Consider the following 25525-nt stretch of genomic DNA (forward strand, 5'->3'; position numbering starts at 1 on the left):
AAAAGAACTTTAATTATAATTTCATTCCCCTGAGGTATTGTCTACTTGGATTGTTCTTTTTCTATACATTATTTTTTTTTTTTCTGGAGACAAGAGTTTTGCTATGTAGTCCTGTCCTAGAACTCATTATATAGACCAGGGTGGTCTACAAACTCAAAATAATCCACCTGAGTCTGCCTCCCAAGTGCTAAGATTAAAAGTGTGTGCCACTGTGCCTGCGCACTTAAAATATATATTATTGTTGATATTATTTTCTGTGTTCACGTGTGTTAATGTGGTCACACAGGGAGGTTGAAGGACAATGTTCCAGAAGTCAGTTCTCTCCTTCCACTGTGTGCTCTGCGTTCTGGGTTTTAAACTCAGTTTTGTTGGCTATATGTAAACCCTTTTACTTGCTGGGTCAACTTCACTGGCCCTCTGTACTGTACATTTTAAATTACTCTCATTTTAAAAATCAAATTTTTTAGTTTCTTACTTTATTGTTCATAGAAAAATTTCAAATAGTTTAAACAAAAACTACATGATATATCATTTCAACTGTGAAAGCAGGAGGATGTTTTAGGTCATATCAGTATCAGTCTACTGTGCCCTGTCTGTGTTAATGAGTGCCTTTTGTTTTTAGGTGCCATGAGTCTTTTAGCTGCTGATTATCTGTCAAAACAAGATCATCTTCTTTTAGACATGCTCAGGTTCTTGTGCTTGTGTGTAACCGCATCTCAGAGCAATACAGTGTCTTTTAGAGCAACTGATATTAGAAGAAAGTTGTTAATGCTACTTGATTCTAGCACACTAGACCTTACTAAATCCATCCACCTACAGATGGTGAGTAAAGTGGAAGAAGCTTTTTGATTTTTTTTTTATGGTGTTACCAAAAATGTAATAGTTGGATATGTAAGAGTGGTACAGTAACTTTGAAGACTTGTTTTTTTGAAAGATGAATCTGAGACTAGTTATAAAATATATTCTGCATGTGTGTGTATATGTGTTTCCCAGATTGAGCAGAAGCAGTCCTATTGAATAAGTGGGGTAACAGGTATATGTTATCACGCCTGGTTCTCTCATTTTTCTCTTTTAGCATGCTATGAAAATAATTGAAGTTGAGGCTGAAACGTTGAAACTTGGATATATTTTGAATATTATTCCTTATAATTATTATGTATTATTATACACTGGAACAGGAAACATCTTTAAGACAGGTTCTCACTGTGTAGCCCAGGCTGTCCTGTGCTACAGTCTTTCTTCCAAGTGCGGAGATTATGAGTGTAATCAGCAGTCAGTAAAACAGGTCTTGATTGTAAAAATAATTCATGACATGGAATTTGAGATCTGAGTGTGCTTTCAAACTAATGCTACTAATATATGCCTTCAATTTAAATTCATGACTTTGTGGCTTAATCTCCCCCCCCCCAAATTTGTAGTAGCTCCTTTGTTTGTCTTTATAAGAAAAAATGAAAACTCTACCTTTTCACAAATAAGTAATGAATTTATTTACTCAGTAACTGTCTATGGAACTAATTTCTTCTTATCATGTGGAATATGTCCTTACCTTATTTCCAGTAAGCAGTTGGTAATAGCTCTTGAGCCATTGAGTATCTTCTGTATAGATTATAGACTTGGTTTGGTAACTAGTAGACATACCTGGTGAATTCCTAACTGTGTAATGGAATCCCTTGTCATGGGATTAGGCTGAACAGGCATTCCCTGATTGAAATGGGTTTCATTGTATTTTGTTGGGACCCTTGGTTTCATTCCTCACAAATACTCTAGTATAAAGTTTTACCCCTGACTTGTGGGAAGGGTTATATGCTTGTCTTGAAGCTTTGATGTTTAAAATCATTCCACATTCTCAGTAACATTATATATGACTCCCAAGTTAGGTATTAAAGAGGGTTTTAACAAATTCTTTATTAACATATAAGAAATATCTCTTAGGATTTTTTTGTTGTAACTAGAAAGTTACTTAGCACCTCTGAGAAATTGATTGCTTATTTTTAACTACCATTATAAATGTTACTTATAACAGCTCCGTGTGTGTGTGTGTGTGTGTGTGTGTGTGTGTGTGTGTGTGTGTAGTAACACAGTTACAAAGTTGCCATGGTTAAGTAGGTAGGTTAGGATATTTTACTTCTCAGGATTATCTTTGCTTCCCAGAACTTAGTAGTTTTTCACCATTGAATTTTAGCATTATTCTGAGAGTATAGAGACATAGTAGTTTCAGATTCTTTATCTTTTAATTGAAGTGGTGACAGTGATGATCATTTATTGAATTCCAGCAATAGAAGTTACTGTTTCTACTCCTTTGTTACCTGACCAAATAATTGATATATCCCCATTTTATAGGCGAGAGTGTGGGTTCTCCATGGCATACAGTCAGGATTCTTAATCATTTAAGTTAAAGCTGTTGTGCTGAAATTTGAATTAAGTCTTTGATTTTAAAGATATATGCTGTGTTTAGAAATGCTCTGTGATGTTTATATGTGCTTAAAAGTGAGTGATCTATGGGTAAAGCTAGCTTTTTCTTTTTTTTAACTACTTTAGTACTTAGTGCTTCTGAAGGATCTTCCTGGAAGAGAGCATTCATTGCCAATGGAAGATGTTGCTGAACTTCTGAAACCATTATCGTAAGAAATGAAAGCCATGTTACATTATGCTCACTTTAAATTATAAGCTAACTGACATGTTCTTGTAAGCTTATAACAAAAACCTTTTCTACCACAGCCTTGCATGTTCTCTGCATCGTCGCGACCAAGATGTTTGTCGAACAATTTTAAGCCATGTCCATCATATAGTGACAAACCTAAGTCAAGGCAGTGTGGACACTGAGGGCACAAGGAATGCTCGGGGACAGTTCCTGACAGTGATTGGGGCGTTTTGGTAAGCATAAGTCTCTTTCTTCACCTCGGGATGCAGATGTAAACTCTGTACTTCAGTGATTCTTTTTCCTGAGTATCTTGTGTAACTTTCTGCATATTTAACAATAGTATAACATAATCTGTCTTCATTTCTTTAATGTGCATGTCAGTGAATATTGTTTACATGGGGGTGGGTACATGTGTGTCACTGTAGTCTATGACAGTCAAAGAACAACTTGGGGTGTCAGTCCTCACTTTCTACCTGTTTAAAGCAGGTACTATGTTCACCGCTGCCCATACCAGGATGCCAGACCCACACATTCCTCCTTTTCTGTTTCTCATCTTGCTGTATGCATGCTGAGATTACATGTGGATGCTACTGCATCTTACTTTACATGAGCTCTGGAGATCTAGATTCTGATATTCACATGTTCACACTTACATGGTACATACTTCAGCTATAGAGCCCTTTGCCCAGCTCTGGCTTCCAGTTCCTAACTGAAAAGCTACACTGGTTTTTATAAAGTTTTGTGTTCTAAAGTGTTTAGCATATGGCTCTGTCAATTTTGAATCATACATAACTTGACATGGATGGTGCATAAAAAGTGCAGCAATCCTAAACCAACTGAAATGTTGGTGATCCAAATGAACCCATTGGCCTTGTCACTGTTTATTTTATTCATAGGCTCACAGTAACAGTTGTAAACATCTTTGTAACACTTTATTTAATGTGTGGGGAAGTCTGAGCACAGCCATGGTGCACATGGTCAGGTTAGAGAGCAACTGTGTGGGTCCCAGGGATCAAACTCAGGCCCAGCAATAACATATTTGTTACTTATAGGAGATCACATACATTTCACTTAGATGCCTCATTCTGTTAGAATAGTAAAGAATTCTAAATCAATATAGAGCATAGATTTCTAAATATATGTTATAATGACAAAAACCTAAAGGATATTCTGTTCATATTCAGTTTGCTATAGTATGGCTACCTGAAGTATGTCAGTTCCAAGATATAAAACAAGTGTACATTAGAATGATTTTCTCTTTATTTAGCTTGAATTTTAGGGAAGATAAATATACTGGCATGCTGGCATGTTTCTTATAATGAGAATTATTTATTTGCGGTTTTGTGGGTTGTTGTTTTTTTTCTTTTTGTATTTTCGAGACAGGGTTTCTCTGTGTAACAGTCCTAGCTGTCCTGGAACTAGATTTGTAGACCAGACTGGCCTTGACAATTAATTTAAAGTAGAATTTTTTGAAATTATCTATGATATTGTTAATATTTATTGATTTTTTTTTTCTGTTTTTGCTTTTGTTTGAATAATTATTACACTGAAAGTCTTATCTGATTTCAGGCACCTAACAAAGGAGAAGAAATGTATATTCTCTGTAAGAATGGCATTAGTAAAGTGTCTTCAAGCTCTCCTTGAGGTGGGTTACTCCATGTTACTAGAAAGTTCTTCGTTGGAATGATCGAGGCCACCTTTCTTTCTGTGTGCTAATGCGTGATTTTTCTCTTAATATTTTGCATTTAACTTTGATTGCTATTTTACTATAGGCTGATCCATATTCCAAATGGGCAATCCTTGATGTAAGGGGACAAGACTTGCCTGTAAATGAAGTATTTCCACAGTTTCTTGCTGATGATCATCACCAAGTTCGGATGTTGGCTGCAGGGTCAATCAACAGGTAATGAGTTACGCTTTCACAAAGCTCTTGTAGTGCTGATAGCAGCAGCACCTTCACTAGCTGCAGTGTTAACAGCAACGTCCACTTAATCAGTGTATGCATGTGCCTGGGAATTGTGTTTTTTATTTAATCTGACAGTTCTGTCACTTATATAACATTATTGTCTCCAATTTATAATTGAAAACTGGCGTAGAGAGTTAACTGGCTTGGTGCTATGGAACTTATGCGCCATTGGTTTGAATGAGAAGTATCTGCTAGCACACAGAAGGTGTAGAATATTTGACTATTAATGGCTTTATGTGAGTCAGTAGTCTCTTCATTTTGTATGATGCTGATATGATTTCTGTTTTTAGCCTAAAATAATATTTGGCTATGGTGGCTTTTCATTGACAATTGGTGAAATGAATATATTTGAAAAAGAAATTCTGTGCTACTTTAAAAACATCAAAGCTGAGCCGAGCAGTGGTGGCGCATGCCTTTAATCCCAGCAATCGGGAGACAGAGGCAGGCAGATGTCTATGAGTTCGAGGCCAGCCTAGTCTACAAGAGTTATTTCCAGGACAGACTCCAAAGCTACAGAGAAACCCTGTCTTGAAAGACAATAATAATAATAATAGTAAAATAAAAATTTTAAAAAGCTGAAAATTGCATATTTTTCAGATCTAAATGACCAATAAAAGAAGCTTGCCATAAAGAAATTATCCAAGCAGGCACATACTCTATGGCAGTGGGTCTCAACCTGCGGGTTGTGACTCTTTGGGATGGTAGAGCGACCCTTTCACAAGGGTCATTAAGACCATCAAAAAACACAGATGTTTATATTACGATTCATAACAATATAAAAATTATAGTTATGAAGTAGCAATGGAAATAATTTTATGGTTGGGGGTCACCATAACTTGAGGAAGTATATTAAAGGGTTGTAGCATTTAGGAAGGTTGAGAGCCACTGCTCTATGATGTTAGAACAAATGTGTCCAAATTTTGAGTCTGTGACAGTGATGTTTCCATGAGCCAGGTGTTGTTCCTTTTTCCTCATTTATTTTAGTAAGAAAATAGTGCATTGTCAAGATTGCTCGTGGTTATGTGTGGGAGTTCAACTTACTGAACTGAAGTTTAAATTATCAGGTCATAGAAGATCATAAGTTGAGTGCAATAACTCAGTGAAGTAATATCACGGTGTGGTGGGGGGAATCTAAGTTTTCAAGAAAGATAAGTAGACTTGTTATATTTTGTTTTTTCTTTGATTTTTTTAGATATTTAATGTTGGGCTGTTTCAAGAGAGGCTAGCAAAATAAAGGAATCAGAAATAACAAATTTCTAAGAAATATCAAGACTAAAATTCATTACAGTTGCCTTAAAATATGTGGTTCTTATGTAAGAGACATTGATAACCTCTACATCAAATATAATGTTAACTTAATATCCAAGTATTAAGCTACTCATTTTGGGGATGATTAAACATTAGAAAAGATTGAGAAATAAGTTTGTAGACTCTTATGATTCATGTTTGACAATCTTTCTGACAGCTTGGCTTTGATGTTCAAATCTGACCAGTAGTTAAAGAACTTTGAAATCTTTTGTATCTAGAAAAATTGGCTTATAGATTAAAGACCTTAACATTTCGCAGATGGTCTGAACTGCTGAAGTAGCCTTTCAAAGGAAGAGCTTTAGAGTGGTTTATTTGTATTCTAGAATATGCTTTGATATGTAGGGTTTGAAATAAATAGATTTTGTTTGTTTTTAAAGATTATTCCAGGATATGAGACATGGAGATTCCTCTGGATGGTCGAAAGCACTGCTTTTGAAGTTTCAGCAAACAGCTTTTAAAAATGCATACCTGAAAGCAGAGGCAGGAATAAGAGACGTGGTAACTAAAGTAAGTTGTCTGTGCTCTGCACTCACATGCGGTCTGTCAGTGTTACATGTTCTTAGCACATTTTGGATGAGAGTTTGCGTTTAGTAGTTAACACTATAAAGCTGGTCTAAGTCAAGTGTATGGACCGGATAAAATTTTCCTGAATGAAATTTATAGGTCAGAATAAGTCAATAATAGCAATTATTTTTGCTTCAACTAATCTAATTATTGTGAGGCGAATCCAATTTTAATGGGGATTTCAATATAAAAGAGAGATTAAAAGGCCTTTTTAGTTTAAGAAATCTTTAAAGCCAAAAAGAAAAATCCAAAACACACCAGAAAATGCTGTATATGACGGTGTGTGCCTATGATCTTACTATTCAATGACAGTTAAATTTGAGAGCTCCCTGGATTGCAGAGTGAGTACACCTAGCCAGAAAATGCAGATAGGGGCTGGAGAGAAGGCTCTCAATTAAAAATATTGGCTGTTCTCAGAGGACCTGAGTTTGATTCCCAGCACCCACATGGCATCTGTAACTCCAGTTGCAGGGTATCAGCCACCCTTTTCTGATCTCTGTAGGCACTGTACTTAGACATCCATGTGGACAAAACACCCACACACATAAAAATTAAAAATAAATTTAAAAACTGAAGATGGGTGCCTGTTGGGAATTTTAAAAAAAGTAATTGATGGCTAAGCTGAAAGCATGTTGTTCTGTCCGCAAGGCTTTCCTTTACTAATATAGACAGATGACAGTGATTTTTAAAGAAGAAAACATAAAAAGTCTTAGGAGTAGCACCTTGTAGTGGAAGAACTCTTAAAACTTCTCATTCTCCTTTTGCTGTTTGTTCTTTAGATAACTTAATACCATGTAAAAATGTTTTTTCGTTGGTAATTGTTTCCCTTAGATCTTAGGAAGTGGCAGCTTTTCTTAACTATAGAAAAGCTTGTTTCTCATGTCTTTCCTTTTAGCTCATTACTATAAGATTTAAAAGTTTGCAGGTTACTTAGAGATTAGAGAATACTTTAGCTTGTTTGCTTGATTTATCAATTTCATTATTTATGTCATTCTTATAATTTTCTTAAGTCATGTGATACTCAGAACCCTGATCTTCTGGATGAGATTCACAATAGAAAATCTGTTTTACTGGTGGTGATAGCTGTGGTCTTGCACTGTAGCCCTGTGTGCGAAAAACAGGCTCTTTTTGCCTTATGCAAATCTGTGAAGGAAAATGGATTAGAACCTCATCTGGTGAAAAAGGTATGATGAATATTTTCACATTGTTTTTATATGGCATTTGATGCTTAGAAACAATTTCTTTTTTGGACTGGGAATATTAGAAACAAATTTGATTGTGTGTGCACATACATGTGTAGGGGGTGCATTTTTTCCACTGCTGGCGCTTGGATCCAGAGCCTTGTACTTAGTAAGTAAGCACTGTACTACCAAACTATTGTCTTTTCCCCAGCCAAATTTATTAATTCTTTAAGCGGTATATTTGTTTTCAGTGTTTCTTCTTAGTTTTATAAAACACTCATTGAGAACTAGCAAAATTTAGTGGTTGTGTCCACACAGACCAGTTCCTCTAGAATACTGTTTATTGATGGAAACACTTGGAGATTTTTGCTTGCTTATGCCTCAGATTGTGGAGCAGCAAACTGGAATTTAATAAGTTGAGGACAATGTGGCTTTAGGTTAGATTTTGAAAAGAGGCCTGGGCTCAGTCATTGCAAGCATAACATCCCATTTGTAGACCGTGGTAGCTCTCCCTGTTCTTCCACTCCAAGCTCATATTTGAGACCCTCTACAAGTTCTTGTTGCAGGTTTAATGTGGTAAATATGGACTGATGGGCAGTTAACTTTGTACCAGCATGGCTTCCATGAAGCTTTATTGTAGGTCATTGTCTAGGGAACTGGTCTTAAATGAATTAACCTTTTACTTTTGTTATTAAAGTGAGTGACATGGTTTTGGATTTTTAGAAATTTAAATGTAAGGATGAAAATATTTAAATTTCCCTTAGACTTTTCTTTGAGATATAGTCAGCTATATAAAATTATGCTATTATTTATTTAATGTCTATTCTGGGTTTTCTATGTGCTCTGGATGCTGCTTTAGCAAATGTATAGTAAGCAACATTTTCCATTTTCTCATTTATTACTACCCCTGTGTCATTGATAAAGAAGTCAAGGTAGAAAAATATTAAGTGACTGCTACAAATACAGTTTAAATACTAGCAAGCTGAGATAATGATTGTTTCATTTCCTTAAACATCACATTTTCCTTTTGTGCAGGTTTTAGAGAAAGTCTCCGAATCTTTTGGGTGCAGAAGTTTAGAAGACTTTATGACTTCTCATCTAGATTATCTGGTTTCGGAATGGCTGAACATTCAAGATACTGAATACAACTTATCTTCCTTTCCTTTTATTTTATTAAATTACACAAGTATTGAGGATTTCTATAGGTAGGTTTATATATATATATTGTTTGCAGTAGTGTTTGACAACCCTCCTCCCACCTCTCACATCCATATCTACAGGTAGGGAGATTGTATCAAAGGATGTATGTATGCTTTTAGTTCAAAAACTTAGGATTTGTTGGTAGCAATATTAGTAATCAGTTGTGTGTCCTTGAGTAAGCTGTAGTAATATCTTATGTGCCTCGATTTACACATATAAGATATGTTTATATGCTATCTTATTTATCTTGAATTGTACATAATATCTTATGTATCTCAATTTACTTTTGAAAATAATCAAAGGTAAACTACTAGTGGGGTAATTATTTCCTTTTCTTTCCTATTGCTTGATAGTGAATCATTTAATCATTATTTCTATAAATTTTCAAAGCTTATCAAAAACTGCTGAGATGTAGCTCAGTTGGTATAGTGCTTGCCTAGCATGCTCAAAGTCCTAGATTCAACACTGGCTACATAAACCAGGCATAGTGGTACATACTTATAATCTGAACACTCAGAAGGTAGATAGATGAAGGAAGCTCAGTAGTTCAAGGTCATTTTCAGCTACATAAGGAGTTCAAAGCCAGCCTGTACTACAGAGGATCCTGTATTTTTTTTTAAAAAAATGTTTTTTGATAGATGTACATTTGATTGTTTTTATCATCCATTAAAATTTGCGATAACTTTCATATTTGTTCTTTGAATTTATAAATTGTATTACCATTGGCCTTACATTAAGTATTGATTGATATTACCATTACCATTGCCATAATCAAGCATCAAGTTGATTATGGGTAAAAAATAAAAAGTTCTTTAGCTGGATATAGTGGTGTATACCGTGTGTCTATAGTTCCTGAACTCGAGAGGTAGAGGCAGGAGGATTGCCACAATTTACAGGTCAACATGGTGTGTATATAAGTATAGTCCAGGCTAACCTGGGCTGTGGAGTGCTATCATCTCAGAAAAAGCGAGGGAGAATAGAAGTTGTACTTTTTTTGTGTGTGTTGTTATTTATATTTTTCTTATCTTTAATTTCTCCATTTATAAAATGAGGATACGAGTATTTAATGATCTAGGGGCTGGAGCAATGGCTCAGCAGTTAAGAGCGCTGACTTCTCTTCTAGAGGACCCAGGTTCAATTCCCAGCACCCATATGGTAGCTCGCAATTTTCTGTAACTTCTTTTCCAAGGGATCCATTGCCCTTTTTGTTCCAAGGGATCCAATGCCCTCTTCTAGCCTCCATAGGCACCAGGCAGAACACCTGCATATGTAAAATTTTAAATAAATAAATAATTTAAAATGTAAAAATAAGTTTGTTTGTTTATTATTCATTTCTTGGGACAGGATTTCTCTGTGTAGGTTTGGAGCCTGTTCTGGAACTCAATCTGTAGACTAGGCTAGCCTCGAACTCACAGAGATCCGCCTGTCTCTGCCTCTTGAGTGCTGGGATTAAAGGCATGCGACATCACTGACCAGCATATTTTGTTATTTTAATGTAAAATTTTACTTTGAAAACATTTGTAACCTAAATTTTAAACTTACACATTTTCAGATCTTGTTACAAGGTTTTGATTCCACATTTGGTGATTAGAAGTGAATTTGATGAGGTGAAGTCCATTGCTAATCAGATTCAGAAATGCTGGAAAAGTCTGTTGATAGACTGCTTTCCAAAGATTCTTGTACACATTCTTCCTTACTTTGCCTGTGAGGGCACAGGAGACAGCAGCGTAATACAGAAGAGAGAGACTGCTACCAAAGTCTATGATATACTTAAAGGTGAAGACCTACTAGGAAAACAGGTATGGCTTCACTTTTTATCTGCTCTTATCCCCTTACTGATAAAAGATGTAAGCTTTAAAGTCTAAGGTTATCAGACTTGGGGTGATGACTTGGTAATGTGTTTGCTGTGTAAATATGGCTACCTGAGTTCATAGCCCTACATCCATGTAACAGCTTGCCTTGGCTGGCAGCTCAGACATGTAACCCCAGAGCCAGGGATCTTAAATGCTTGCTGGCATTCCTAGAGAATTTCTGCCCTTCGTGAACCTGCCTGTAGCAGAAGCAGATTGGTGAGAAATTTACTTTTTTCACAGTCATTATTTTAGCAGCTGTTGATGAAAAGTGATACTGTCACCAGATACGGAAGAAGAGTACAGGGCATCTTGGGCTCACAAAGGTTTCTTAATAGTTAAGATTATTAAAGAGTTAGCAGATGAATAAAAAGTAAAATGCAAATCGAGGAACAGTGTAAGTTATGGAACTTTGCTAGCTTGAGAACTTCCAGTTTTAGAAATTTAATGTGAAATCCAAATTCTGTTAAAATGATTCTGTATGATACAAGGGTTGAAGTAAGGAGAGTTGGTTTGCTGTGATTTCCTTATCCTCATCTTGGTCTATGGATTGGCTGTGTAGAAGAAAATATAGAGGTTTTCTTTGCAGAACTTGGGCTTGGTTATCTTTTTTTATAGTTATGAAGTAAGGAATTAATACAGACCCTTAGTGCTGTTGTAAAAATCACAGATATAAAAATGTTTAATATATTTTAATTTTCTGTCCTTACAGATTGATCAAGTATTCATTAGTAATTTACCAGAGATTGTGGTGGAGTTACTGATGACATTCCATGAAACAGCTGATTCTGATGCCAGTCAAAGCACTGACCTTGCTGACTTTTCAGGGTAAGCCTGTTCCATAGAAAGGTCGCATATGTAATGTAAGAGTCACCTGTCTCCTTCACTGCAGCCTTCCTGCTATACTTTCTTTTTCTAGCTGCCTTTTTGGGGAAACACAGTCTTTTCACTCTTCCCTTGGTATTTAAGCATTGAGTTACATAATTCCTTTTGTGACTTTTTCTTGATGTGTTTTATTACTGATTCCCTTAGCCCTGTCTTGCCGTTTTCTCGGCCTCCTTTCTTTGTGGTGCTCTTTAGCTGTCCAGTTTAACTCAGATGTGAAATCAGTTGGTTGTATATGAATATTAGAGTGACTTTTTTGGCTTGATTGTAAGCTACTTGGAAATTCTCAATTTTAAAAATAAATTAAAATACTATTTTTTTGCATATGGATGTTTTGCCTGCATGAATATCAATACATCACGTGCATGTTATGCCCATAGAGGCTGTAAAGGGGGCATTAGTACACCCCCTACACCCCACACCTCTCGGAGTTGTAGCTGTAAGCCACCAAGTAGGTGTTAGGAATTGAACCTGGGTCCTCTGGAAAAGCAGTCAGTGCTCTTAGCTGCTGAGCCATCTCTCCAGTCCCCAAAATATGTTGTTTGTGTTTTGTTTTTGTTAGAAAGGGACAGTGATGGCTGTCCTAAAACTCTCTCTGTAGAACACACTGGCCTCAAGCTCAAGGATCTGCCTGCCTCTGCCTCCCAGTGCTGGGATTAAAGGTTGCACCATTGTGCCCAGCTGAAAATACTCAATTTTTACAAAAGCTTACTGTGCTAAGCATATAAATTAGTATTAATGCTGGGAAAGAAGTTAGAGTTTATAATTGCATTCTAAATAATGTTACTAATCTAATGTGTCACCTGGTTTAAGATACTATTGGTCTTGCAATACTCTAATATAGAGTTGTAAATCAGACCTGAAGGGAAGTTTTGCTAAGGCTTGATTCCGGGGCTGCCATTAACATCATAAAAGGTTAAATAAACCAATTGTTTTAAACAAATCCATCTGAAGTTAAGTCTGATTCATGTATGAACTTTGTTTTACTGTTTGTGATTTTAAAATATATTGTTTCAGTAAGAAGCTAGTTTTGTAACTTGGGAGTTATTTAAAGCTCCATTTTAGAAGTTCACTCTTCTAATTTTGTTTTTAAAATACCTACACTTTAAAAAATAAATAAATAAAATAAAATACCTACATTTTTTCCTCTTTAGAGATTTGGATCCTGCTCCTAATCCACCATATTTTCCATCACATGTTATTAAAGCAACATTTGCCTACATCAGCAACTGTCATAAAACCAAGTTTAAAAGCATTTTAGAAATTCTTTCTAAAATTCCTGTAAGTACATGTTACATTATTAGTATAATAATTGATAAGAAAAGTCCTTTTTAGCTAGAAAATCTAAATATATCTGGGGAATAATAAGCATGAAAACTTACTTGACTAATTTAAAAAAGGAAAACACTTGATTTACAAGTTGTATTTTAGTATGTTAGTTATTGTTAATTAAATGTATCAGGCCAGGATTTCATGACCCTGCCTTATTAATTATCTCAGGGAATATGTTTACTGTTTCATAATAATCTATTAAGTTTCAGTTTACTTTCTAAAAACGCATATAGCAACTTTTTAAACAGTGAAATACTCTTAACAATTTTAATATGATATTTTGCATGTGCTGTCAAGCCCATATCTAAATGGTCATTTAGTAAACTAAACTATATTGGTTGTAGCTGAATATATTTGATTTAAAAAAATTTTTTCTATATGTATATCTATTTTGTAGGATTCCTATCAGAAAATTCTTCTGGCCATTTGTGAACAAGCAAATGAGACAAATAATGTCTATAAAAAGCACAGAATTCTTAAAATATATCAATTGTTTGTTAGTTTATTACTGAAAGATATAAAAAGCAGCTTGGGAGGTGCTTGGGCCTTTGTTCTTCGAGATGTTATTTACACATTGATTCACTATATCAATAAAAGGTAAGTAATAGATTGGACTGATGCATTAGCAGTATTTTTTGTGTGCTGGTCTTTCATGTGTGCAAGCGTGTGCATGTTGGACGTGAGTGCAAGTAGAGTTGAAGTTGACATCAGGCATCTTTCTTAATTGTTTTTCACCTGCTTCGTTGTGTCATGATCACTTAGTGGAACCAAAGCACACCAGTGTGGCTGGTCTGTCTAGCCAGCTTGCTCTGAGGATACCTCTCTGTTTCCTGCATCCTGGGATTGTAGGTGAACACTGTGCTCTTTCATTGGTCTCTGTGTACATTTTCATGGTAATCTCATTCTATTTTTGCCTATGTCATTGTCATCAAAAGTAGTCTAATACGTTTGCTTTGTTCTTTTTACTCGAAATTGCTTTGACTGTTTGAGATTTGTGTGTGTATTCTGTTTGAATCTTGGAAATTTTATTTACTTATTTTTAGTTCTCTAAGGAGTCATTGGTATCTTTAGGGATTATATTATTGCATTTTGCTTTGTGTAGGTAGAGTGAGCATTTTAATAATGATTAAAGGATTTCTTCCTTTTTACCTTCTTTCATTAATATATAATAAATTTTTTGTTTTTGTTTTGTAGAGATTGTTTCTGTTCAGGTTAAAATTTTTTGTGGTTGTTATAAATGAGATCCCCTACCCTTTTCCATTTCATTCAGTATCATTGTGAAGAAATCCTACTGATTGTTTTATGTTGAATTTATAACCTGCACTTTACTGAATACATTTAGTAGTTTTAGTGGGTTTCTTTGTGGAAATGTTAAGTTTACCTGCAAATAGTGATGATTTGAGTTTTCTCTGTTAGTTTGGACACAATTTACTTTTCTTTCCTATGTGTTCTATCACTGTCTTGAAATAGAAGTGAAAGAGAAGCTCTTGTCCTTTTAAAAATGATAGAGAAACTATTCAGCTTTTTCTCTGTCCATTATGTTAACTCTGGACTTCTTATTTTATGAGGTATATTCCTAAAATATCTGTTTAGTTCAGATTTTTCCCCCACATGAAGGGATGTTAAATTTATTCAAATTCCTTTTTTGGCAGTTAAAGATAGTCATAGATTTTACTCTTAATTCTGTTGATGTATGGTTTAGCACTTTTGTTGATTTGTATATGTTGAACATCCTGACATATCTGGGTTGCACCCCACCTAATCTTGTACAGTCTTTGCCGTGTGATGTTGAATTTGATTTGCTAGTACTTTATGGGAGGTTTTTTTTTTATCTATGCTTATCAGGAATATTGGCCTGCAGGGTTTTTTTTTTTGTTGTTGTTGTTGTTGTTTTGTTGTTGTTGTTATGTACTTCTGTGGTTTGGGTGTCAGGATAATTCTGGTCTAGTGGAATGAATTAGTAGAAATTGTCTTTAATTTTTGAATAATTGAGAAAAACTAGTTTCAATTTAGTGATGTCATCTGGTCCTGGACTTTGTTGTTGCATGACTTTTTATTTAGTCTCATTACTTGTTATTGACTTGTTCAAATTAGCTATTTAAGTTAGTTTTTCTTTTCTTATTATTGACTATCAATTGTTTTAAAGTGTTAGGGCTTTGCTGAATTGCCTTCAAACAAACACCTAGGTTCAGCAATTTCTCTTTCCTTGACCTTTCAAATAGCAAGAGCTGCAGGCATATATTCTCTGAATAGTCTCTCATAAGTTCATTTGTCCTTGTCCTTTTTCTTTTTAACAGCTCCAGAGATTTGTCATTTTTTCTATATCTTCAAAGAATGGAAATTTAAAAACATTCATTCTTTTGTTATGATGAAAGCATTCAAAATCCTTTCTTGTAGCTTTTTGATCTATACAGTTATCTGCAGTTATCCTCTTCTGTAACACACCGGAATGTCTCATTCCCGAGCTGTGACTTAGTGCCCACAGATCTCTTCCCCATCCTTCCATATCTCCACTCTCTGTTCTTTGGTAACCTTCATTCTATTCTCAACTTTTAATTAAATTTTAAAATTATTTTGAATTCTTTCTTTAGTAACTCCAGTATCTGAAGTTCTTCAGGAAATTCGATTTTCTTCCTCTGGATACTTCTACTTCATGCTTTATTTATTTATAGGGTTTGCAGTTTTGTTAATAAAATCTGACCGCTTCAGTACATAATGAGTTTAAGTGTTGAAATCAGATTTTCCCTAAGGTTTGACTCTGAATGCTGCTCCATGCATGTTGGTTGTCTGGGTATGCATATGGAGACTAGAGTGGGACATACCATGTCTTCCTCTAGCTTTAGACAGCATCTCTCACTCAGTGAGAACCAGGCCATTTTAGCACGTCTGGCTGGCCAGCAAGCTCCTTGCCCACAGTCCTATAGTATGGATATGAACAACCATGCCTGCTCGTTATGTAGATGCTCAGAATTAGAACTCAGACCCTCATGCTTTCAGGATAAGCACTCATCCGCTGAGCCATCATCCCGGCCTTGTTTGTCCTTTATTCATTTTCTTCTTTTCTCTTTCCTCCTACCTTCCTTTCCTCCCTCCCTTCCTTCTTGTCTTATTTTATTTTTACTGAACACCAGCTCTTATCTTATGGTTTTCTTGCTGTAAGTATTCAGTGCAGCCTGGCTTTCTTTTCCTTCTTTTGGGTTTTCAGCGGTTATTTGATTATCAGGAGCACTGTCAAAAGTACTGGGGATAGGGTACACATGAGAGAAAGAGTAAAGATTTTTGTTTACAAAAATAACTGCTAGGACTGTCCTTCAGTGCTTGCTGGCTTGCAGTGATTCCTGGATCTCTTACTTGAATGAGTCTTGCAGTTTTCTTGTTTTCTGGTAGTTCTAATAGGATTGCATATTGTGTATCTTTCTGACATGCTTTTTTTTTTTCTGAATTGTAACCATTGAAGTATTAGATATAAAAGTGACTTTGTCAAGCCATGTCAGAATTTTAGACATTGACTAAAAATGATTTGAGTATTATTTCAGAGTAGTTTCTTAGACCTTGTTATTTTTTGTTAATTTTTTTCTTGTTAGGCCTTCTCATTTCACAGATGTATCAAAGCATAGCTTTTCCCTTTGTTGTAATCTGTTAAGTCGAGTTTGCCATACAGCTGTAACTCACTGTAAGGATGCCCTAGAGAACCATCTTCATGTCATTGTTGGCACACTTATACCACTTGTGGATTATCCGGAGGTTCAAGAACAGGTAATTTACCAGTTGATCTACAGAGGGCTATTTGAGATAAATGAACTCTTAGGAATTAAATGCCGTTAGTTTGCCTGGTGTAGTTTTAATGCAAATGCTCTTTTGATAAATGGTGGGGAAGACATTATTAGTAAATTAATCTTTGAAATCAGTTACCTAACCATTGGTAATTTTAATCTAATAAATCTGTTAGTTTTGTCTATTGCACTGAAATGTAGTAGTCCAAAATAAAACTAGCAGTTCCCACAGTTATGCATTGTGAGATCCCATGTAAAATGTTCAGTTAACCCTGTTAATTGTTGTGCCCGCTGTGTGTAGCACTGTACGTATTTTAGTTTTTGAAGCTATGCACACCAATAGCTGGGTACCACACATACCATTAATTTCTAGGTTAGCAGAGGTTTGTTTGTTTAACTCTCTGAATACAATTAATGGGCTTTAACTCTCTGAATATAATTAATGCCTCCCCCTTTGGTTATTATTTAGGTATTGGACCTGTTGAAGTACTTGGTGATAGATAACAAGGACAATGAAAACCTCTTTGTCACGATTAAACTTTTGGATCCTTTTCCTGACCATGTTGTTTTTAAGAATTTGCGGCTTACTCAGCAGAAAATCAAATATAGTGGAGGACCCTTTTCACTCTTAGAGGTAATAAAAGTTTTGTTTATAACTTTGTATTACACAATATAGGCAGTAGTATTTTTTTAAACCTTTAATGCTCTGTTGATAAAGACAGAAAACTTTATGTTGTAGTAAAAGTAATTCATGAGACTTACCTTCTTAAATAAAATCTAAATATTTTTAAAAAATATATATATATTCTAAATATATTCTAAATTTGTATGTCTGTGTGTATACCTTATATGTACATGTACTCAAGGAAGTCAGAAGAAGTTTTCAGATTCCCCTGCTTCCGAAGTTATAGATAATCCTGAGCCACCTGACATGTGTTCTGGTAACTGAACACAGGTCCCCTGAAAGAGCAACCATGTCTTTTAACCCCCGGATGTTCTCTTCAGCCCCTCAAAACAGATCTTTATGCATCTTCTTGTATTGCATTTAATGTCTGGATATCAAAGCTCTGACTAAGATGAATTTGAATATTCAAAGAATATGATACAAAATATTATTAATTTTCATACAGTATGGTCCTATGGTTCATTAGTATTTGAAAATTGTTGCCCTTTTCTTTAAGGATTAATAATGTTTATATTAGTGATGATATTTAGCATGTTAATCTTTTATAAATTTTAGTTATGTCTATTCTTTTAAATGTTATAATTTAAAATCATCATATTAGACTATAAATCTGTAAACATTTAATGCATTCAGATATAAAATTCAAGTTATACTAGTAAATAAATAAAAATTGAACTGCTTGCTGTGGTAGTCTTAGAGTCTGTTGTTTTGACATCTAATGTAGATAAGAGACTCTTATCTACTTTAAAACATTGTCAGAACTAAAATGGAAGGAATGTATTGTTTTGTATTTCAGTGTCTATAGACACTGCTTATTATTTTTTCTTTTTTGGTTTTATTTTTCACACTTAGCCAGTACATACTCAACTAATACTAAGTTGATTTTGTCTTTTAGGAAATTAACCATTTTCTTTCTGTGAGTGCTTACAATCCACTTCCACTGACCAGGCTTGAAGGATTGAAGGATCTTCGAAGACAACTGGAGCAGCATAAAGATGAGACACTAGATCTTATGAGAGCATCTCAGGGTACTATTTATTTTTATGTGAACGGGTGTTTTGCTTGCATGTATATGTGTGCACCACATAACTTCAGTGCCTATGGAGACCAGAAGAAGGTATTGGATTCTTCTGGAACTTGAGTTAAAACATGGTTGTAAGCTGTCATATATGTGCTGAACCCGGATCATATATGTAACTGAACCTGGATCCTCTGCAAGAGCAGCAGTTGCTCTTAACAGATGAGCCAGCTCTACAGCTGCTTCCGGGTATTAATTTTAACATCATGAATTTTTTTCTTCCTGTTTCTTCTTCAGATATTCTTTTGTATATTCTTGGTCAGATTGCTCCATTGTCATTTATGTTCACATCATTGCAGAGAGGCCACTGTATGGTGTGTGCTAAGTTCTGAATACTGTGTGGTAACAGACTAAGCAAGGTCCCTGCTAGCTTTTGTGTTTAATGGTTCTTATTTTTCTCGTCATTTGTGACTTTGGTAAGGTATTAACTTTGCTGTTTAGCTTGTTCAAGCTCTTTCTCTGTCTGCTTGGTAAATTTTGCTAATCATTTTCATGTGGCAATATTTCAGAATTCTATCTGTTTTTTTAAAATCCATTTATGATTTAAGATATGTGTTGAAAAAAATATATATTATCCTTATGGAAATTGGAGCACTTTTCTCTAAACTATTTCTAGATAACCCACAGGATGGCATTGTGGTAAAGCTGGTTGTCAGCTTGTTGCAGCTATCCAAGATGGCAGTGAACCAGACTGGTGAAAGAGAAGTTTTAGGTAATGATTAAGTGAATGGTCTTCTTTAGTATGGTCAGAGTAAGTGTAAGCTTGTTTGATTTACTGGAGAAATAAGGGTGGTTTGCTAAGTTATGTTTCTGCAGGTAAACTCTAGATACCCACCTTTCATATTCCTTAGATGTGCTTATAAGATAAAGTTAGCAATAATCATTAATAGTGTATAAATGTTAATTTTAAAACACCTTATAAAGATGTAGGAATATCATAAATCTCTGCTTAGTAAACTTCTGAGATATTTTATAAATATGGCTTACTGGTATTTATATACTGGTTTATTTTGTACATAGCAAATAGGAACAGCGCTTCTGAAGGATGGTTAAATTCACATCTTTTAAAATACCATTTAGATTTTTCCTTGAGTATAGGTATTTAGATTTGGTGGTTTTAGAATGGAAAGTCACATGATTAACATTGGCTGGAAGCTGGCATGGCAGTGGTGCCTTACTGAGACTGGGGAGTATGAGAGCTGTTGGTGCACTTTCTCGGTTCCCACTGGAGCCTATTATCTAGCATACTTGCTTTTAGTTTGGTTTTTATTGAAATGTATCTTACATGTAGACATGAATACAGACCAAATGTACCTAGTTTAAAGTATACAATCAAAGAATACCTGTGCATCTGCCACCCAGATCCAGAAATTGAACCTTAGGGAACCCTTGAGTCTCCCCTGCCCCCAGAATTAACATCCTTGTTCATTGTCCTGCTTCTGGACATAAAGCTGCTTTGCTCCAGGAGCCCAATGTAGCTTTCTTGTGTGACACACAAGAAGAATCCTGTTTTGTGCCTCATTTAGTGGTAATAGACTGAAACCTTTCCTCTAACATCAGGAATTAGAAAAGTTTTTTTAACTTTACTGCTTGTATTCGGCACTACATTGAAGTTCTAACCAGAGTGTCAAGCAAGGAAAAGAACTGCAAAGTGTGGAAAGGAAACAATGCCTGTAATTATAGATGGCATTTTCACTGAATTAGATGTTTAGGATTTATGAATAATATATGTGTGATACCCGGGATTTCCTTTTTTTAATGTTTTAAGATTGACACTTTATATGGTGTCAGCCATGTTAATACTTGTGCTTTTAATATTCTGTTACTATAATTGTTAACTTATTTTCTATCACCTCTGAGAAAAAAAATATATTACAACATTGATGTGTTTTAATGCTGGAAGACACTGAAATCTTTGAAGCATGACAAAATGGTGTTAATACTTTTTAAATTGGAAGTGTTGTATACCCTTCTACTTATGGCTGTACTAAAATTAAGTTTTTATATGTAGAGGCTGTTGGAAGGTGTTTGGGAGAAATAGGTCCTCTGGATTTCTCTACTATAGCTGTACAGCATAATAAAGACACATCGTTTACCAAAACCCTTGGGTTGCCCGAAGATAAAGAACTTCAGTGGACTTTGATAATGCTAACTGCCCTGAACAATACACTGGTAGAAGATAGGTGAGTACTTACACACCTTGCATTCAATTACAGAAACCGAAACCAAATCTGGCTCTCAGGAAGATTATGCTAATGCTTCACTTACCATTTTGCCTTGCAAGTTCTTCCTTGGTTCCTTCTTCCCTCCTCCCTCCCTCCTTTCCTTTCTTTCTGTTTCTCTCTCTTTAAAAAGTTTTTTATATTTCCTTTATGTGCATGAATGTTTGGCCTGCGTGTGTGTATGTACATGCATGCCTGATGCCCAGGGAACTCAGAAGAGGGTATTGGATACCCTGGACTGGAGTTGGGTGATTGATTGTGAAACACCATGTGGATGCTGGGCATCTAACCCAGGTCCTCTGCAAGAGCAATGAGTGTTCTTAACCACTAAGACATTTCTTTACTCTCGACTTTCAAGTTCTTACATTAAAAAACTCTTGTATGTTTTTTATTAATTTGTGTGATTAAATACCCTCTGTTCCTGATACTTGATGGTGATGAAGAGTAAAGTCTGTTTTAAATCCAGTGAGACTAAGTTAGACAAAGGATAAAGAAGTAAACTGCCAGGTGGTTCCACACAGACAATGTAAATCATGAGTGTAGGCTGGTGGGATGGCTCAACAGGTAAAATGCACCTGCCATCAAACTTGACAACCTGAGTTTGATCCCCAGAAGTCATGGTAAAGGGAGAGAGCCTTGTCCTGGAAGTTGTCTTCTGACTGCTACAAGCATGGTGTCATGCACCTTCACCCTTACAAATTTAAATACAGGGATGTAAAAAGTAATGTATTTTGTGATTTTTAAAACCAGGGTGCTATGTTCCTCCAAGCAAATCTTTGTTTTGAATCTTTTAGAATAATCCATGGAGCAAAAGCTTTCTAACCACCAAAATTTTGAAATAATAGAATTTTCTATTACTATTTTATTCCTTGTTCAAAACAAAATTTTAAGATACAGTCACTATTTTAGCTTGTTGATTGTCGGATTACTTTCCTTTCATTATTTATTAGCTTATTATTTATTGTACTGTTATTATTAATTGTTTGCAATAATCGAGACTAAATCCAGGGCCTTACATCGAGGCATCACTGAGCCATATTCCCAGCTCTCTCATTATTTAGTCATCGACTTAACTGGTTTATTTGTCCACCCCATCATTACCATTGTGGGAGGCTCAGTTCAGAGGATTAACAATGGTAGGAAAGTTAGGGAACATGATTTTAAAAAAGGATAGCAGTAAAATGTTAATGGAAGAAAAATGTCAATGCAAAAATTTACACAGTAAGCATACAGATATTCCCTGTAATTTTTTTTCACCTTTACTGTATATATGAAAATTTATATAATAAAATGTTAGGAAAGAATCCATGCCGGCCAGTTTAATATAACAAAAACAACGATAACAAAAAAAGTAAAGGTCCATTAAATCGGTAATGGAAACATGGTAGATTATAAGAGGATAGGCAGAAGAATAAAGCCAACAAACATATATACCTTTAAGAGATGACCAGAGCTAGTTCCAACACAGCTTAGGCTACACAGAGAGGAACCCCCGTCTCAAAAAAAGCCACAAAAAAAAGAAAGAAAAAAAAAAGGAAGAAGAAGACAGGAACTAGAGCAGAGCCCATGAATAAATGAATGCTACATACCAGTTTGCTCTCTAGGTCAGCTACATTTCTTATATCTGTTAGGATCACCTGTCCAGGTGTAGCACTGTCCTCAGTGGCCTGGGTCCTAACCATTAATTAGGAAAATGTCCCCAGACTTCTCCACAGGCCAGTCTGATGGAGGCATCACCTCAGATAACTCTAGGTGTGTCAAGTTGTCCAAAAAAAAAAAAAAGAAAAGAAAAGAAAAGAAAAAAATCAGTACAGTGACTAAACAGGAATTGGTTGTGAAATTATTGCTATAGTACAGAGGAGAAGAATTATCATATGACTTAGGGAGTTAGGAGACCAATATTGAACATGAGGGGCATGGATGGAAGCAGGATATGTTTTTAACAGAGTCAGTTGGATTTAATGAGGAATTAGATGTGGAAGAATGAATCCAGGTTTATAGGTCATCTTCTGGGTAATTAGCAAAGCATACCTGAACAGAATTAAATCTTCTTTGTTAACTTGTCATTATTCTAATTTCAGGGCCTGCTAGCTTTTTTTGTTGTTGTTGTCTTGTCAGTTGCCATATTTTCAGGACTGTTGTAGCCCTCTATCTCCTGGGGTGTTTTTGTTTTAAAAGAAGAAATTTTACTTTTTTTCTAGAAATTTTAAGTGCTAATGATTTTCAACTAACTGCTTTGTCAGAATGAGTATGTACCTTCAAAATATATATTTGCAATAATTTTATCATTTGGAGTTAGATATCATTGTACCTCACCTTAAAATAATTTGTATTACTAGAGAAAATACTGTCAATATGTTTCCTTAGGTGAATTCATCATATTTATGATTCTATGGTTTTCTAAGTAATTCCCCTTAAGAATTCTTTAAATTATGATCATTGTAACATAGTCATTATTGTATAGAATGAAGAGAATTGCTGCTAAAGTGATCAGTAACTCATGTTTACTGAGGGAATATTTTAAAAAATCTTTGGCTTTTTTCTTCAGTGTTACAGAGTTTTATAGATAGGAAGTTTCTAATACTTTAAATTTTAGTTTTAAAATTTTCCAGTTGAATTTGCATAACATTCCAAATTGATAAATTAATTGTGATGTTTTTCAGTGTCAAAGTTCGATCAGCTGCTGCTACCTGTTTGAAAAACATTTTGGCTACAAAGACTGGACACAGTTTCTGGGAGGCTTATAAGACTTCTGAAGATCCCATGCTGATCTACCTACAGCCTTTTAGAACATCAAGGAAAAAGGTCCCTTAAATAACAAGTGTTTGTTGAATATCTATTATTTGTAAAATGATTACATTTGTTTTGTACTCTAGATATCAAATTGCTTAAAATAGTTATGTACTAATATACTGTTCGGTAGAAAAATTCATACTGTACATTTTTTTAATTTAAGGAACTTGTTATTTTTCACTAGGGCAGGATAGAAACATTGAAATAGATAACCTAGAGAAGTGGTGATTTGGTGCTGAGGGAAATTGTTTTCAGGTATAGCAAACCATTTGATCCCATGCACCATCAATCCTGGATGATTTTAGATATTGTGATCAGCCAACAAGCATTTACTGCTTAGCACAACTGGGATAAATATAAGAGGACTGTATGCATCCTCCTTGTATGTTGATGTCATAACAATTCTGCTGAACGCAGTCTGCAATAATGTTAAGAGCTTTTGCATCTCTTGTTACTAAGCATTCCTCTTTTCAGAAAGTGATAGCAATATGCAATTGCCTTTTTCCTGCTTAAGTTCAATGGAAGTACCCATCATTAAAGTAGTAATTTTAATGTATCATAGTTTGATTCTTAGCAAAATTAGTAAGAACTGTTAATGAAGTTACTAATATAGCTTAGTGTAAAGTCTTTTTAACATGTAAAAATCTCATTTTGAAATCATTTTTTATGGTAGATTTGAGCCAGTGTTGTAGATGAGCCAGATGAGGCAGAGTGTGAATTGTATAGTACACTACCAGCGAGTGACAGAGCTAACAGTAGAACTCCTGTTTCTCACTCCCGCACCAGTAATATTGTTACTGTTTCACTCCCTAGTTTAAGCCCCCCATCTCACATATGTGCTCCCCCTTCCCTCTCTTTTATTTTTGGAGCAGGGATTGGATCTTAGGGCCTTGTACTTGACCTATATCCCAACTCTATTTTACTTTTATTTTAAGACAGGATTTCACTACGATACCAAGCAGGCTTTGAACTTAAAATCCTCCTACTTCAGCTCCTGAATAGTTAAGACTGCAGCCTGAACCACCATTCCTAGTCTAATCTGTTTAACTTTTAAAAGGCAAATAATTGTATTCAGATTTACTCCTTTTATTAAGCATTTATTTTCTCTTTTGTGTGTTTATACGTGTAGACATGTGCCAGAGTCAGTTCCCTCCTCACACCATGTAGGTTCTGGGGATCAGACTTAGGTCAGTGAGGGTTGATGGCAAGTGCTGACCTATATGGCGGCCCTAGGTGTAGTCTAAGTGTACTTAGTTTTATTGGAAACAGATTTGACTGCATGGATATTTATTTGACAGGGAAATGATTTTCTGCTTCTAGTTTTTAGAAATACCCCAGTTTGTTAAAAAAGATACCTTAGAAGGCTTGGATGATATGAATCTGTGGGTTCCTCAAAGTGAAAGTCATGACATTTGGATAAAGACTCTGACATGTGCCTTTTTGGACAGTGGAGGCATAAAAAGTGAAATTCTTCAGTTATTAAAGCCAATGTGTGAGGTAAGAGGATTAATTAATCTGATTTAGAGCCTGTGGTTTTGTTCTTCTTTGCTTTTCCCATTCTATTTAATTTCTGTGTATTTGATCGTGATTTGCATATTTGAAAAGAATACTAAGTGATGACTATATCATCTGCCTGCAGTGTAATCCACATTTAGTTGCTGTAAATCCATTGAAGTAGGTATCTTTGGTTAGCCGGAACTACAGGGCAGACTTTAGTTTTTTTGTTTGGTTGGTTTTGGTTTTTTTTGAGACAGGGTTTCTCTGTGTAACTGTTCTGACTGTCCTGGAACTCGCTTTGTAGACCAGGTGGCCTCAAACTCACTGAGATCTGCCTGCCTCTGCCTCCTGAGTGCTGGGATTACGGACATGTGCCACTACTGCTTTGCCACACTTTAGTTTTGAGATGACAACGTACTAGTTAAATTCTACATAGTACTAGAATAAATTAGTAATGACATGTAAAACAATGGTGATTATAAATTTTTTGTATTAATGAAAGTCAGCTCCTGTTTGCTGTCGATTGGCATTCTTCAGCATGCTTTCTGAG

At 35.2% G+C, this 25525-nt stretch overlaps 1 protein-coding gene across 2 annotated transcripts in view; it reads left to right on the forward strand.

The window, feature by feature from the left end:
- Atm (ATM serine/threonine kinase) overlaps nucleotides 1-25525 on the forward strand; it is a 102015-nt gene that overhangs the window by 31667 nt on the left and 44823 nt on the right. For both annotated transcript variants that reach the window (XM_050119423.1, XM_050119424.1), the window contains 19 exons: nucleotides 623-822; nucleotides 2539-2621; nucleotides 2719-2874; nucleotides 4211-4286; nucleotides 4414-4544; nucleotides 6293-6422; nucleotides 7490-7663; nucleotides 8696-8865; nucleotides 10413-10659; nucleotides 11423-11538; nucleotides 12750-12876; nucleotides 13325-13524; nucleotides 16512-16683; nucleotides 17170-17334; nucleotides 18281-18413; nucleotides 19080-19175; nucleotides 20475-20646; nucleotides 23349-23490; nucleotides 24799-24975. In XM_050119423.1, the coding sequence (XP_049975380.1) occupies nucleotides 623-822; nucleotides 2539-2621; nucleotides 2719-2874; nucleotides 4211-4286; nucleotides 4414-4544; nucleotides 6293-6422; nucleotides 7490-7663; nucleotides 8696-8865; nucleotides 10413-10659; nucleotides 11423-11538; nucleotides 12750-12876; nucleotides 13325-13524; nucleotides 16512-16683; nucleotides 17170-17334; nucleotides 18281-18413; nucleotides 19080-19175; nucleotides 20475-20646; nucleotides 23349-23490; nucleotides 24799-24975 (2867 nt within the window). The remainder of the gene's footprint in view (nucleotides 1-622; nucleotides 823-2538; nucleotides 2622-2718; nucleotides 2875-4210; nucleotides 4287-4413; nucleotides 4545-6292; nucleotides 6423-7489; nucleotides 7664-8695; nucleotides 8866-10412; nucleotides 10660-11422; nucleotides 11539-12749; nucleotides 12877-13324; nucleotides 13525-16511; nucleotides 16684-17169; nucleotides 17335-18280; nucleotides 18414-19079; nucleotides 19176-20474; nucleotides 20647-23348; nucleotides 23491-24798; nucleotides 24976-25525) is intronic.

Source organism: Alexandromys fortis, unplaced genomic scaffold (assembly GCF_014885135.2).
Source record: "Alexandromys fortis isolate MF-2015 unplaced genomic scaffold, M_Fortis_MF-2015_v1.1 scaffold_167, whole genome shotgun sequence".
Taxonomy (NCBI): domain Eukaryota; kingdom Metazoa; phylum Chordata; class Mammalia; order Rodentia; family Cricetidae; genus Alexandromys; species Alexandromys fortis.